Source organism: Microplitis mediator, chromosome 5 (assembly GCF_029852145.1).
Source record: "Microplitis mediator isolate UGA2020A chromosome 5, iyMicMedi2.1, whole genome shotgun sequence".
Lineage (NCBI taxonomy): Eukaryota > Metazoa > Arthropoda > Insecta > Hymenoptera > Braconidae > Microplitis > Microplitis mediator.
Genome location: NC_079973.1, coordinates 8,366,775 through 8,384,679, shown reverse-complemented (window position 1 = coordinate 8,384,679; position 17,905 = coordinate 8,366,775). Strand labels below are relative to the sequence as shown.

At 32.1% G+C, this 17,905-nt stretch overlaps 2 protein-coding genes across 2 annotated transcripts in view; one reads left to right on the top strand and one right to left on the bottom strand.

The window, feature by feature from the left end:
- The window catches only part of LOC130667862 (protein cueball-like), a 99,060-nt gene that overhangs the window by 48,509 nt on the left and 32,646 nt on the right, over positions 1-17,905 (bottom strand). The gene's annotated exons all lie outside the window — the stretch shown is intronic.
- On the top strand, positions 4,113-4,610 carry LOC130668694 (uncharacterized). Its single transcript, XM_057471090.1, has one exon. It carries the CDS (start codon positions 4,113-4,115, stop codon positions 4,608-4,610), a length of 498 nt encoding a protein of 165 aa, XP_057327073.1.

The following is a 17,905-nucleotide window of genomic DNA, read 5'->3' as shown; positions in this document are numbered from 1 at the left end:
AAATTTAATCCTCTGCAAGGTTTCAAAACGATAGCTTGAAATCCGGCTAAGTTAGACCAATTTAAAAAGAAAGCTATTCGATTTACATGCTTTTTAAAAGAGAAAAATTAAAAATGAAAAAGGAAGTACTTAAAACTAATATCAAGGGCTCAAACTTTAAGGGATTTTTTTTTTTTCGATATAAACAACAATATTTAGATGTGTCAGCGAAAAAAAATAGTCGATATTTTTCAAACACCTTAATATGCATCCATATATGAACTTTTGAGTGGATGGTATTTTTTTGACTTTACCAGATAAAATAAAACATATGGTGTCAGAATTCTGAGATAATTATATCATGAGATCCATTGCAATAATCCAATTTCTAAAGAAATCTACCTAATAAAAGTAATAGCAATATATTTTCATGTTCATGGACATCAATTTTATTTTACTAACATTACTCATAAAGTTGGAAGACATAAAAAGTGTGAAAGAAAGAAAAGTCAAAGATGAAGTAAAAGAAGAGAAGTAGTGGAAAAAAAAATCGTAAGAGTAATTTTATCCGCAAGAAAGATGGAGTACAGTATATATAGTAATATCTAACTGTCATGGGTGGAAAATCCAGAAAAGCTACGGCCTCTGGCCATGAGAAACGACGTGATCTTCACAGTCCATTGTCACGACGTCCGGTGCAGGTATGAGATAAAAGCACCTCTCATGCTTTCCGTTTGTAGACGACAAGCTAAAGTACTCTACGTCTTTTTTCGATTGACAAAAGGTGTGTCTAAATTCTTATGCACTACGTACCTTGGAATTTTCGTTGTTACAAACAAATAGTGAGAAACGGTTACTCGTACTAAAAACTTTGAAAAAATAATTATTGTAATTGCGTACTCGAATACTAGGATTTTTTGTGTTCAAAAAAGGATCTATAAAATTTAAAAAATTGGATAAAATATACACTCAGAGAAAAAATAAGTTAATTTAACTATACAATTGTAATGCACTAACGCTTCAACTACTTAATCATAATTTCTTCAACTATGATTTATAGCCATTATATCAATCGGAAAGTAGTCAAAATAACTATTTTTTAGTACAATTGGTCATGTAAAATATTACCATAACTAATTTAAAAATGTTTATGAAATGAAAATTTCATTATTTTTATAATTTAATCCTAGTAATTTTATTTACTATAAGTATTTCATTCAAAAGCATAAAAATGTAAGTATCGTTAAACATAAAGTAATAATTATTGAAAATATTGAATATTCATTAATGTTATGACTTTATATAATTGACACAAATCTCGTGTATAAGTTAAGTAAACTATACATTTGTGATTAAGTAAACAATAATTTTAGTTGTCACAAATAGAAGATTCCCTGATTAAACAAAATGATTTAAAATGATTTGTTTTTTAATCATTTTAAATACTTTTTAATCCTTCAAATCATTTCTAATCCTGTCTCTTATGGACATTTAACGTGTGAAATCATTTTTAATCATTTTGTTTAATCAGGGTTATATTTATAGTATCCTGACTAGAAATTTCAGTGAAGTTTGCCAAAAAATCAGTTTGACCCGAACTAGGCTTGCCTAACTAAGGCAAGCCTAATTCGTACCTTATCAGATCTTCATGAGGCAAAACGAACTTTGGCATGCCAAATTAATTCCAGATTCGATTGTGATCACGAGACCCTGCGGCATTGCCGAAGTACGGCATACTATTGGAATTCCTGAATGGTAGGTAGCAATGGTAACCTAAGGTTTGCCGAAGTTTGGTATACCAAAGTCAGACAAAACTAGGACAGTCTGTGGCAAGGTCGCATTCAGTCCTAATATTAGAGTTCCTGGCTGGTAAGTAGCAACAGTAACTATACTATATATATCCCGACTGGAATTCGAGTGCGGCATGCCGAAATACCGATTCGGGACGAATGAGGCTTTCTGATACACGGCAAGCCTAATTTGAACCTTGTCCGGTCCTTATAAAGAAAGTTGAAACTCGATATACCAACACTTTTCCGAACTTGTTTGTTATTAGGTGTAAAGTGAACGAATGCGCAAAAAGGAGCTGGTTTAGGTGTGATGGAATTTTAACAATTAAAAATTACACAGATTTTATTAATAAATAATTTGGTTATTTATTTACACTTTATACAGTTAAATATGGTGAGAATTAACATTAGATAGCGAATGCGACAAGATAGATAAGCGATAGCGAATGCGACGAGTAACGCGGTTTAACACGCGTGGTAGTTAGTAAGACTGCACGATGTAGATTAGAAATTGAGACGGCGTCTTCTTCTTTCGTTGCCGCTCGGTGGTGACGTGGCAGCATGGCTGCAGCAACGAATTTTCCCATTGGCTTAAAAGCGCGCCAACAGGAAATAGTTAGCCGCCAATTTCTCTGATTGGCCGGCTGGTAGCGGGTTCTCACGCCACCGTGACACGGTCATGAGCAAGAAATTGTATGTGTCGGGCCCAAATAGCGAGTGACCCGGCACTATTCTGACATTCAAGTCAGTAGCGAATTCGGCTACTCCCGGTCGTAGCAGAAATGCACAAAGCTTTTCAAATTGCCTAAACTCGTGACTGAACATTAGGAGTTTTCGGATGGGCATAAGTTCAGTGTATCTTTGGAATTCCTGACTAAAACGCAATAAGGATGACCAAAGGCTTGCCGAAGATAGGTATGCCAAATTTGGCTGTTATTAGGAAAATCTTCGTCATTGCCTAAGTTAGGTATATCTTTGGAATTCCTGGCTGGTACCGAATAATATTTAAATAGCATAAAGTCATATATGGTCGTATCAAACTATATATGGTCATACATGGCCATACCTGGCCAGTTTACATACATGTTCGTTTTATTAAAAAAAAATATCAGTGAATTAGTAATAAAAGCAATAAGATAGCAATTTTCTAGATAAACATATAGTAATGATTAATATTAAGTGATTTTTACTATACATTTAGTAATAAATAGTAAAAGTAATGCATTTATTAATTTGCATTAGCATTTCTTACTAATTATATATTAAATATTAAAATATTTTCAAAAGTCTTTTTTTCTGTGAATGGTATATATGGATGCATAAATACAAATATATTTTTGATTCTCTTTTTCTTTCATCTAATGTATTGTCAATGATGGAATACACCAGAGTTTAAGTAAATAACTTGCACGAACTATCGATCGACACACTTTCGCACAAGTTTCTCAAAAGTTAAGTTTACAGGAATAAATGGGATGAGAAATTCTTGCGTAAGCTTTCAACTTTATAAGTACGAGAGATTATAATGTCATCTCAACCGTAACAAGCTATACAGGGTCAAGTTAAATTTGAAAGAATGATTCTGAGGATCATCCTTGGTGATTACGTATACATGGAGAGAAATTTTCGGTAACAATCACAACATTTCATAGGAATAGTTCTTATATCATATGAGAACAGGTTTTTTTGATATTTCGATTATAAAAACAGCACCTATACGAATTATGGTAATCATTCCTATCTATATGGGTTTCATGTCCATACGATATTGAAATGTTTTCTATCGAATAATGGTGATAGTTCTTATATCACTATGGTAATTTTTCCTGTAATAGTATGGTAATCATTCCCGTGATATTATGGCAATCGTTTCTATACTACTATTGGCAGGGAGTACAACGAAACGACACCTGTCAACCGGATTAATTCATCATCAATGAGCGTTTAGAAAATGAAAAGTTTTTTTTTATTGATATTTAGGTCACATCAACAGATAGGGTCATTAGAAACCGACGAATTACATATGAAGGTAAAAGTTAATAATCGGTTACATATATAGTATGAAAAAAATAGTATATGTTTGTTTTATTGAAGGTTTCAGCTTAAGTCTAAGTTTTCTTTTAAGGTAGTATAAGTTATAAAATTTGAGATTACGATGTTACAATTTCAAGCTACAGTTAGAGTGCGAGAGAAAGACAGAAAAAGAGCGTGCGTGTGTAAAAACCTGAGAGTACTTCAGCAGCACGAGCTGCAAGTTTCAATCAAATAGTAGTTCAAAATTTCTTTGAACTATTGCTGCAGATCATACATACTTATAAATTAAACCCGCATCGTATTTTTAACATGGATGAGACGGGCTGTAGTAGAGTTCCAAAAACACACGGAAAAATAATTGCTGAGAAAGACAAGAAGCAAGTTGGGATTTTGACGTCAGCTGAACGTGGTAAAAAGGTCACTGTGGAACTTTGCGTCTCAGCATCAGGCGAACTTTTACCTCCGTTGTTCATTTTTCCTCGCAAACGAATGAAATCTAGCTTATTGAGCAATGCATTACCAGGAAGTTGGGGACTTTGTCATCCTTCTGATTGGATACAAAATGAAATTTTTTTTGAATGGATTAAGTGGTTTGTTAATCAAGTCAAACCAACTGCTGAAGATCCAGTTCTCTTGATATTAGATGGGCATACAACGTATACCAATAATTTGGAGATGATAGATTATGCTCGTAATCATCATATTATAATGCTGTGTTTGTCTCTTGATATGAAACCAGTAATACTATTACATATACATTCAAAAATTTTATTAAAAACTCATTTCGATATGACTACGCTATCTTAAGATAGCGAGTGGAATCCTGGCTAATGAAGATGAGTTTAGAGCCCGTCACTAGCTCAGCGTTACTAGCTAGCAGATTTAGCTAATAACGAGCTCACCGTTGGCTAATTTTTTTTTCAAGAATATTTTTAGCTCACCGATATCTCGTGAGTGAACAATATTTATTATTTACAGATGGCGCTGTACAAAAATGAAATCTTGACTCACCATCGCCTCACAGCTGGCTCAAAGTAATTGGTTATTCACTTATCCAAAAAATTAAAGGAACAAAAAAATTTTTTCCTAGATATTGTGAGCGTGAAACTCATAATTCCAAGTAATTATTACCATAGCGGTATGGGATGATATTTCATAAAGGAATGGTTACCATCATTTCTTCCTTCATGTATAGATGAAAGATTCGAAAAAATGAGGTAACAACTGAATATAAAAAAAATAAGAGTATCAATAACTATGGAAAAAGATACTTTTTTTTTGTAATTTAAACTGATTCACACGCCTAGCTTGAGGTTTCCGTACAACTTGTCGCCTATTTTGGCTTGCCAAAAGAGTTGCTAATGATTCGCTAACGAGATACGTGCACACGAAATGCTTTTTACAAAAGTGTAAGTAGGAAATATAGAATAAAAAAGTGAAAAGAAAAAGAAGAAAGAGAAACTGCTAACAAAAAAAAAGATAAGAGGATAGAGTAGAATTTTAGTAGAGTGGGAATCCCAGACTCTTGAGACCTTTCCTGTTAGTTGCTTCTTAAATATTCTACTCTGTTTTCCGTGTTGGCGCGCTTCGCCTACCTCGTTATATCTGAGTAATGCTACGTTCTTTTGTCTTTTCTTCGAAAGAACAAGTTAAAACAGAGAAAATAGTACAGAAATAAGAATATAAAATTATTTCCGCCTACCAATATCTTCTCAATACTTATAAAAATTTATAACTTTTCAAATAAATTTATTGTTAATCTTTCCAATAGTGCCATTCCCTTCAAGCATTATTGATCGACTTATCATTCGATACGCTTCGCGAGTTACTAAGTTTTCCATTAATAGACGACAATGCATCAATAAAAAAGCCAATGGAAAATGCAATTCATAATAAATTAATAGTCAACTTAATTTAACTATTCCAACTTGCCTTGATAAAAAGCATTACTGTAAACTATAATATTTGAGATTATAGTACTCAATGCATTGTAATTAATTAAACAATTTAATCATTAATAGATCCAATGACATAGATTGCTGATTAATTTAAGTGAATAAGTTAATGGATGTTAGAGAATTAATGATATGTTAATTAATTTTGTGCATGAAGGGTAAATGTGTACGTGATGGATAATGAGCGGACGAGTCGTGGATGAAAGGGTTGACGTAAACTCCAGATCGATTGATGCAGTATGGTGTGTGTGCAACTCTCGCTCACACCAAACTATATATCAGCGCATGGAGACCATCGGTCTCACAGAAGTATGGTGGCTCCGTAGCACGTCACCGTTTATGGGATTAATGGATACGTGAGCAATGTATTGAGCATGTGATCAAATGGTTTACGTTATCTATGACAGATGATTCAGTATAATCTATTTTTTTTTTCTTTAAATAATATATTTCATCAAAAACATGTATTCTTCATGTTCACAAATAGAGATGACAACGTGTACTGCACGGAAAGAAAATTATGGGAAGTTTTGCTATGCATTATGGGAATGGTTCCCATAATGGTATGGGAATAGTACCTATACTATTATAGGGATCGTTTCTATAATTTATGGGAATAGTTCCCATAATAGTATGAGAATAGTTCCCATACCATTATGGGAACCATTCCCATAATGGTATGGGAATAGATCCTATGCCAATATGGGAACCATTCCCATATCATAATGGGGACCATTCCCATAATGGTATGGGAATCATTCCCATAATGGTATGGGAATCATTCCCATAATATTATGGGAACTATTCCCATAATGGTGTGGGAACTATTCCTATAATATTATGGGAACTATTCCCATTATGTTATGGGAACTATTTCCATTATGTTATGGGAACCACTCCAATAATATAAAAATTTTTTTTGTTGCAAAACAGTGTAGAAATTTCCTGAATAATATGGAGAAATCCAAATGAAGCTTCTTCGATGCTAAATTTGTTAAAAAAAAAATTTTTGTTAAAAATCTTAATATTTTTGCTAAATATGGATTTTTTTTTCAATGTTTGAATTTTTGTTTCTATACTTAATCAAATTTCTGTGTATTGTAAAAGTGATAGCCACACTTTTCTTTAAATTAATTTTTTCATGATGGTATGGGAACCATTCCCATAATATTATATGAATGTTTCCTATAATGGTATGGGAACTATTTCCATAATATTATGGGAATGATTCCCATAATGGTATAGGAACTATTCCTATACCATGATGGGAACTATTCCTATAATATTATGGGAATAGTTCCCATAATGGTATAGGAATAGTCCCTATAATTTATGGGAATAGTTCCTATATATTATAGGAATGATTCCCATAATATTATAGAAAGTATTCCTATAAATTATAGGGACCATTCCCATAACGTTATAGGTATCATTCCCATAATTATAGGAAATATTCCTATAATTATGGGAAACATTCCTATAATTATAGGAACTGCTCCCATAATTTATGGTTGTAATTCCTATGATGGTATAGGAAAAAATTTCACAAAATTATGGGAACAGTAACCATGATTTTCTTTCCGTATGTAACTATAAGAGTGTGTAACATATAACTATATAATTTTGTGAAAATACTTTTTATTACTTTTATTGCACACCTCAAGCGCGAACGCGCTGTGTTAGCCGTATGATCAGAATTATTTTTCCGACTAATTTACTCTCGTTAAATCATCTTTACACTTTTTTGATTATACTAAAATGGATTAAATTATATACTAGTACAAAGATAATTTATTAATAAATAATTTTGACCCGATATTTAGTCGATACCCCGAGTAAAAATGAAATTTTAATTTTTTGACCAAAAAAATAATTCTAAGTCGATCGCCGAACGACCGCTGCACGGTGTCCGCACCATCTCGCCGCACCACCGCCATTTGGCGGAAAATTCCGCCGCACGCTTCAAAAAAAATCTCCCAGCATCGCCGCACCACAGCCGAAGCATAGCCGAACGTTTGTATTTTAATAGTTTCTCACCGCCGCCCCACAGCCGAAGCATAGCCGAACGTTTGTATTTTTATAGTTTCTCACCGCCGCACCACAGCCGAAGCATAGCCGAACGTTTCGAATTTTTGAATTTTATACCGTCGCACCACAGCTGAAGCACCGCTGCACGCTGACAAAAAACAGTGGATAAATTGATACAATTAATGAATCCTGCAATGGTCATTAATTAGTATTAATTAAACAATTCATAAATATTTATTTTTATTTTAACGAATTTTATGAAATGAGCATCCATCAAATTGTTATAAAATAAACTTTAATTATAATTATTATGAGGCCTAAAATGTTGATAATGTTTTTTTTTTTTTTTTTCAAAATCATTAGTACCTGTAATTATTCTATGCTTAGCTTATAAATTATTAGAGTTGTTATTGCCAAAAACAAACGTTTATAGTGGGTGCGGCAAACCCACTTTTACTCGAACAGTCACGGCTATGGTGCGGCGGTGCTTCGGCGATTAAAACGCCGTGCAGCGGTGTTTCGGCGGTGGTGCGGCGAAATTCTGTTTTTACTCGGGACATTATTTCACTGATTTAGAGTGAATTATTTTAATCCAAGAAATGACTAGTGCTGTCAATTGTTCTGTATAAATCTTGGGAACCACGATAACTTTTGAAAAATATAATAAATTAGCCAATTTTTTTTTTTTAGTAGCCTTATATCTTTTGTTGCAACAACCTTTCTGAAAATCACTATCGAACTCTTTTTAGTTTAATTCTAATTGTTAAAAAACCTAATACCGGTAATTAATGAAAAATTTAGCTGCCATTTTTTATTTTTGTTATCATTATTTTTTCTTTCCTTCCTTTACTAACTACTGGCAGCAGCCCTAGTGTGATGGTAGGATTAAAAAATACAAAACCCCATAAAAAAAAACACATGTAAACCGCCTGACCCTGCAGGTCAGCCCTGAAACTTCTCGCTGTTGTCATGCTCGAGGAGCTCAAAAACGTTACTGTCAATACACTTTTGAGCTCTTCAAGCTCAACAATAGTGATGTGGGACCATTTGAGGATGCCAAACTTTTTCTTTACATTGATAAGACGAATAGCCAAGGCAGGTGAGCTACACTTAACGGCCAAGGTTAATCATGTACCCCTAGTATTTGTAGTGAGAAGTATACTCTGGCTTGAAGACAAGGCACCGGAAGTAGAAGCTGTAGTACTGACTACAGTAGAATGAGCAGAGTTCTTCTTCAGGACCCTGGTACCCAGGATCTCACCCGTAGCAAGGTGAGGATCCAGTACATTAAAGATGACTAGCACCATACGTTGATGTTCCTGCAAGTGTCCAGTATCAGGAATACCTGGGATGACAAGTTCAGTGTTGCCAGCAAACATCTTCATAGCCCGCTGAATCCTGGATGTATTAGTATCGGTTGCTTGTGTGAGTAAGGAAAGATCTTGATGTATTCCCGCATATCTATCCCTGTTTTCCAATTGCTCGAGACGCTTTATTACATCAGTCATGGAGTCTTTTAGTTCTGAGTGTCCTGACTGTAACTGTGAGGTAGCCCGCTTGAGGTCAGTGATTTCTCCAGTGAAACTTTCAATCTTCACATTTATCCCAGGTTTATCACTAAGAAGGACACTATGCTCTTGGAGAGTTGACGAAATCTTTTCAATACCTTGCATAATCGATGCCAAGGATGGCTTTACAGCAGCTGTTCTTTTAAGTAGTGGCGGTAATGATGTACCATCATCTTGCTGACGTGTCCTTTTACCTGAACTTGAGGACTTGGTAGATGAATCAGATCTAGTGGGTGAAGCAGGTGGCTTTTCAGAATCTGCTGCCAGGGGGTCCATCGCTCAGAGTTCTCAAATATTCAGCAAGATGTCACCAGTAAAGACTTCTGCGCATAGGTATATGTATGTGTATGCCAGTCCGTTAGATAATCCCACTACGAACAACTGGTACTTACTGCGACTGCGCGCTATGTGAGACAAGCACATGCGCTATCGATGGGCACACAACTGATGATTGAAAAAGATACCTTTTATAAACAGAGACGCCAACTAACCTTAATACTGCGTTGAGATTGTTTGAACAATAGATAATTAATTATGACAGGCCTCAAAGATTATGAATTATATATCAGTAGCGAGACCTGCACTATTGGCTTGCAGTTAACTGAAGCAAAAAACGCCCGAAGGCACATGAAACGTACGGTCGGTAATCTCCGAAATGTCAAGCCTTTGGTATGACCCGAAATACTCGTTTTCCTTTCTTCGGGATAGAAAACGTGTATTGCACACCTCGAACGCGAAGCGGAGAGGTAGTGTTCTACATTTTATAAAATTAACATATTTTGTTGTCATTAAGTTAGGGCATCTGTGATGAGCTAAGAAATCTACCTAGCCCAACTTTTTTCAGATTTTTTTTTTAATTATAATTTTTTATATTTAATTTATTGCTTTTATTTTTTTTTACGAATATTTCACCAAATACTCTAATTTAGCATAAGCAATTACGATGTTGCTGGTCAAAATTTCTAAAATAACATTTAATCTGTTGCTTTGTCAAAATTACAATGCAGACTGTAGATTCTTTTCAGTACATTTGAAAAATTCTGACGTTATCGATAATTTGTACTATAATTCCATACTGTTCTCTTGCTACTCTTACAATAGTAATTTTTGAATAAAAATTTTGTGTAAAAAATACCATAAAATTCTCTAAATGTAAATGTTAAATTTGAAACAAACTAATTTAACAAATTTGTTCTTGTGGGCGGGAATAATTGCATGCAAGTTATATTTTTTATAAATTTTAAAATTTATGAAAAATATTAATTATTGATAATTGATAATAAAATAAATCTTAATTAAATGTCAGACAAATTAGCTTAGTTCATTATGTTCACTAATAAATTATCAATATTTGAAACAATGAGTTTATGTATTATTATTCTTTTTGTTGTATCCATTTATTGAACGTGTTATACGTTGAAAAACTTGAAAAGTTTATCCGATAACAAGAAAATAAATTCATTGATTTGTGTATCAGTTGTTTGAAATTTTCAAGTGAACAGATGATACCGAAAGCTTTTTCGTGTCACAAAAATCATGACTGTAAAGCCAAAGTTACAAGAAACTCCGACGAAAAAAAAAAAACTATGAATTTTGAGGAAAAAAATAAAGCAAAAGACATACTAGAGTTGCTTTTGGTACAAGTGTGCGCAAGCTCTCTAAAGCTTCCCATTAAAATGCTAGCGACCAGGAAAGTTTGCAAAATTTATTGGCCAATCTTGCCTAGGAATATTTACGAGCCACCGTACAGTATAGGGAGCAAGAGGAAAAGTCACTTTATTTCAAACTAACCATCCCAGAAGCTATGTAATAAATACTCTATACTTGACCTCATGAAAATTTCTCAACGTTTACCTGGGTCTAGAGTAATTTAGAAACCACGTCATTCAGCACTATTCAACAATCTCATTCGTTTCAATCGAATTAATCCAATTTATGAAGTTTAATTGTGAGAATTTAACATTCATATAACAAAATGATTTGATAAATATATAAACATATTTATGAATAAATTTAACTTATAATACTTCCAAACACTACATATATAAACTTTTTCGTGCACTTATCTATTATTCAATAATTTAAATAACACTATAGCAATACTCCGCTCCGTTTTTTTGGCCGTCAATTAAGTTTTTTACAGCATAAACTTTTTTTTATAGGAAGGTTTATATAATTTCTATTCAAAACTCATAATAAGAAAATTCATAAATAAATTAATAACAAGGTATATTATCCCAAGTCGAAAAAACAAATGTAAATGAGTCTACATTAATAATTCAAATTTATTTTTATACAAAACAACTGCCAACTATCATACAATAATTTTTTATAATAACATTTGTATGTTAATTTGATTGGATTCAGACCTGTAAAAATTTTTAATATCCCACTGAGACATGCCGGCATATATAGTGCTAAGAAATTATATACTAGTTTTACGATCAACGTGGTCATATTTAATCAATCATATTTACTAAGTTTAAAAAAATGAATAAACCAGTACTAAAAGTATTTTTGATGATTCTCTAGATGTTAGAATGGTGTCACTCTAATTATTCTCACAGTTCTTATAAATTTTCAGTGTCCCTCGTGGAATTGCCAAAATGGTATTTGTACGTGATTTTCCTAGTTTTTTTAGGTATAAATATTACTACGGTATACCCATGGTATAAATATGGTATATTTGTGAAATTTTATTACTGTATTAATACTGTAAATATATCGTGTTGATACCAAATTTATTTAGGGACTATACCGTATTTATACTGTGGTTATACTCCATTTAAATGTTTTTTATGCTGTACTTAAACGTTGGTTGTACCGTATTTGTACGGGGACTATACCTCATTTACACAATAGTTACACGGCATTCATACAATGTTCGCACCGTAGTTATATGGTGTTTATGCCGTATAAATATGCCGGGAAAAAAAAATTAGATCTATTCAGAATAAATTAGATCTGATGATTCAGATCTGAACAGATCTGCATTTTGGCCAGATCTGTTTAGATCAAATTGGATCTACTCTGATCAAAACAGATTTGCTTGGATCTAAACAGATCAAGGTAAATAAAAAACACTCTTAGATCTGCTCAGATCAAATTTGATCTAATTCGCTAGATCTAAATAGATCTGTTTTTTTTTATCTCTATCCTAATAAAAATTGATATTTCTGATTGAAAATATATTAAATATATTACAATAATATAAAATATATAGAATTGAAGACATTAAAATTCAAAGTAAACGTTTTATGTTACATATGAGATCAGCTTTATCTTCTCCTTTGAATGATGCAATTGAAATTTAACTAATAAAGAGTCATATTCAATATCACTCTTCTCCAAACAATACAAATTTAAATAAAACAAAATATAAAATAGTTATTGATCTCGACAGTACTACAAAATGAGTATAAGTGCTTAAATATTGTCATAAATTAGACTGATTTTTTGTTAAATAAAAATGATTATAATCAATATGAAACATTTCGCATAAAGATAAAGGATCACTTTTTTATAAACAATAATGAAAGTAATCTCTTTCTAAGATACATAAAAAATTTTTCCTTGAAGTATATTTCATACTTATTTACCCAATGAAAATAATTTCTTAAGAAATATTTCTTTATAATCTGAACAGATCTAATCTGATCAGAGCAGATCTGAACTTTTTTTCCCGAGAAAAAATTATATCAGCTCAGTTCTGGTTTGATCCGTACAGATCCAATTAGATCTATTTATATTTACTTCACAAATTGATCGTTTAATCAATGTTGATCTATTTTAATCTGACTAGATCTAGGTTGATCTAACTTGATCTAGGTTGATCTGACTTGATTAGATTTGATCAGGGTAGATCTGGACTATTTTTCCCCAAAGAAAAATGTGATATCTGATCAGATCTAGTTTGATCTAAACAGATCAAATCAGATCTACTCTGATCTAGGTTCAGTATAAATTATGATCAAATTTGATCTGAGCTGATCTAATTTGATCAGAACAGATCTAAATTTTTTTTCCCAGGATGGTGGTTATGCCGCATTTATACAGTGATTATGTCTCACTCTTTCAAGTTGAAAAATACTTTTCATATCTTTCAGTTTTATTAACAAGCAATCTTCAGATTCTACAACAGAAGTTTTTTTTACAGACAGTACTCAGTACTATCCCAGAAAGTTGCCACTACTATGTTGTTTTTTTCCATGTAGAAAAGTTGCAGCTTACATTATAATTTTTACGATATATTTCAAAAATTACAGTATAAGCTGCTACTTTTACACTTTTTCGTTCAAAGGACCTGTTTTTCATATTCATACTGTAATTTTTCTAGTTCTTCTTATCGTAAAGTTTATTCAATTAGCGGAATGACATTTGACTTTTAAAATTTTGTTGCGACTTTGAAGTTTATCTGTTTCTATGATTACAAAATGAAAAAAAACTGCATAAAAATATGTTTAGCATTTTTATTGATATCAATAAATTATTTATCGAAAACTTTTATGCATGACACAGTTTGAGGATATACTTATAATTAATAATTCATATAGCAGTAAAAATACCACTTGGAATTCGAAAGAGAAAGCATAGTTTCATGTTTACTTTTTATTAAATAATTTATGCAATATTTATTTATCATTATAAAAAAAATTCTTCGTAGAAAAGAATGCTAAGCTATGAAACTATTTTTATTTTATATAAAAGTTGAAGCATACTGTTGAAATAAGTAACGAAAAATGACTGGTGACGTACAGGATAGCAGAGAAGTAGAAAGAAAAGGGTGAGGGTAACATCTTATTACCTCCCGACGACTCGATGACCATCCCTAAGTTTGAAGCAGTCTGAAGGAAGATCCCAACCGTTGAAGCCGTCACATTGAATTCATTTTTACTTTGTTATTTACCAATATTTTACATTCAGTCATACACTCAAATATTTCCTGCAATGGTTTATTATCTTTAAAAGAAGTAACTCAGTGATTAATGAAAACTTTGTTCTTTACATTGCTCACGTAATTCCTGATTTTCCAACACATACATATACAGTATTTGAGCAAATAAATTTACAAGTCAACTTGCAATAGTTTTTCTCAACAGAATGTTTGGTTCGATGAGTTTCGCAAGAGAAAGAGAGAGAGAGAGAGAAACTTCACTCAAAGGGATGAGAAACGATTCAAGTAGAGGCAATAACGTTATGGCCCCAGGGTGAAAATATACATATATATGATTCTTGTATAGCTATTTTCCACACTCAATAGAAATCATAGAGAACCTACAAGAGCGAAAGTAAGAGCACTGATGACAGTAATAAGACTTCATAAAAACCAATGCATTGATGAGTAAATGGACGAGAATAAAATTGAAAATTTTCCAACAAATATTCTATCCAAAGATTAATTCAAACTTTTCTTGACTTAGTCATGATACTTTGAAGCGAACAGAAAAAAATTTTCATCAGCAATAGATTTTAACAATTTTTTGCAAAAAATGGAAAATTTTCCATGTCCCTTGAGGAAAAATTGGGCACAATTTTTCTACCGGTTAAATCTGAGCTTACTCCTCATACTTTTTTGCCTATGGCATTGTTAATACCTCCCTCTCTTCTTTAACCCCCTTAAAAATCACCCTCTCGTAACCTTTGCTGCGATCGATGTAATCGTTTTTTGCATAGGTAATATCAAGCGTCTGATCCGGTGAGTTATTTTCACATGAAATCGAGCCGCTTCAACGATAAACATAAATTGCATCCTCCAACAAACTTTCTCTTACCCTTATATTCTACTTTGCCAACTTCTTTAGTATCTTACTTCATATCTTCTGCTATCCATGTAATATTAGATTATTTAAAATAAAAATTTTACTTTTAGTTGATAGCACAAAATTATCTAGGCTATTAAAATTCATCTTATAGTTTTTCTAGAATTCAATTAAAATAAGTTTTTCGTAATTTTTTAAGAACAGGTTTTGAGATAATATTACCTCAAATAATCCAAATGTTGATGAATTTTTTATAAACTAAATTACAATAAATAATATTACTTACACTATAACCAAATAGTAAACAATCCAAAGCGCTTGAATTTTTAAAGGTACCTTGAAACCCGACTAGAAAGTACTGTGGGATCGCCCAGAGTATACATGTAGACCTTATTGGGTTCCAATAAGGCATGCCCAATAGGGAACTCCATATGAGGACCCAATAAAAACCCAATTGGGAAATCCAAATCGAACAGAAATTAAATCATTGTAAGTTTTATCCTATTGGGGCTTGTGGAAGATCTTAGTGGGAAATCCCACCGTGAAAATGAAAAATAATAGCATTTTTTTTCCGATTGGGTTCTGTGTGGGACCTGAATGGGAAAACCCAACGTGAAAATAAAAAAATTACTATCATTTTTCCTCATTGGGTTCTGTGTGGGATCAAAGTGGGAAAGCCCAACGTGAAAATATAAAATAATAGTCTTTTTTCCACTTGGGTTCTGTGTGGGACCTAAGTGGGAAAACCCAACGAGAAAAAAAATTACATAGTTAGTTTTTCCTCATTCGGTTTCATGTGGGACTATAAAGGGAAAACCCAATTTGAAAAAAAATTATTGTATCCACCCTATTTATGATTTTACATGAAAATTTATTGCAAAAAATATCTGGATAGAATGATTCATAATTTCAGTGAAATTAGAAGTTGTATAATCAATTTCGTATGTAAGTATACGTTTACTTGATTTCAAGTGTATCTACTTTAATTTTTTTCTATACTCTTCGAATATCATAAAAAAAAAAAAAAAAAAAGATTCAACGTACTTCAATCCCTGAAAACTTAATATTTCCATAAGTACCCCGTTTTGCCCCCTATATCTATACAAAGAGTACGTCGACCATTGCATCACGGAGTTTCTATATGTTTATCAGTTATTCTTTGGTGTCATAATAAATATACTATTTACACTAAGGCGATCACATACGTGGGTCAGCGCAGTGGATAGTGTCAGAGACTTTGAATCGGAAGGATGCAGGTTCGAGCCCAGCAGTCACCGGGATTTTTTCATTAATTAAATTCATGTATACTTCCTCTAAGTAGTGTTTCTAACACATTAAATCACTTTTCGGATCAAATTGAAATTTTCTTTCCCAATTTATAATTTTTTTTAATAGGGATGCGCTAGTGAGCTCTCTTGGGGATTTCCCAATTGGGGCATTGCTGGGACTGCCCAATAAGGGCCCAATAGGTCTTTGCGTTACATCCCTATGTACGGTCTCTATAGGGCAACCCCATGAGGACCCAATAGATCTCACATAAAAATTTCTAGTCGGGAAAGAAAACATAACTTTTTGAAGGAGAAAATAGTCTCGTTGAAAAAATTATCTTATTGAAAGTTGGTCATAAATTAATCGCTTGGAACAACAGAAACATTTTTGGCTAAAGAAAACTTATCTAAGCAGCCCGTGTAAAAAAAGTTCGGTCAGCCGAACTCTGAAGTTTTAGACAAATTCAAAGTTTCGTAATAAAAAATATAAAAAAAATTCTAAAAAATCGAAAATGTTGAGTGTTTCTGCGACTTAAATCTGATTTTTTTTCCATTAAACAAAAGTTCTGAGATTTCGGAACTTCCAGAACGGTGCGATGTTAAAATTAACCCGCGCCGGTGTCCTGGACCGAAAAATTTGATCTGATTTTAGTCTAATTGGACTATTTGATCTGTTTCTGATCTTTTATAAAAATTTTAGGCTGTTTTTGATCTGTTGTTTTAAAAAACAATTGCGTTACGGACAGACAAAACTAGATTAAATCATGGACTTATTAAATTTTTATTTATGGGCAATATTTATAAAAAAATATTAAGTTATAGAATTGATTATGTTTTGTTTACTATTTATTTAGTGTCTTTTGCTTAAAAATGTCGACAGTTAATGAAAGTTTGACAGCTTTATGTTTTAGTTGTCTTGACTGAATATTTATAGTATTGAATAAAAGTAATAAAATAACTCTTAAAATGTCAAATTTTCCTTATTTACTGGATAAAATCGAAAGTATTTTGGCATTAGAAACCATCAAAATTCTTGTGACATCTTATTACGGAAGCGCATTAGCATGTTTCAAATATCAAGAAAATTAAAATAAATTTATAAATCTAGATTATTATTATTATTTATATTTGTAAAAAGTTATGTTTTAATCTTAAAGCGATTAAAAACAGACCTAAAAATTATAGTAAATAAGGTCTGTTTTTGTTCTTAAAAACAATTGAACACAGACCAATAATTATAATAAAAAAGTATGTTTTTAGTCCAAACGCGATTTGAAACAGACTAAATATCATACGAAAATAAGTCTGATATTGGCCTGAATAAGGAATAGTACGGGCAAAAACAGATTAAATTCTTATATAAAATAAATATGATTTATAAACTTAAATTCAAGAAAAAATATTTAAATTTATCATTTATTTTAAAACAGATCTAATTTTTTGACCCGGGGTAACGGTGCTACTTAGCGGTGTTATCCAACTGTTGTTAAAACATATTCATACATGAGGTAAATCAGAGTGGCC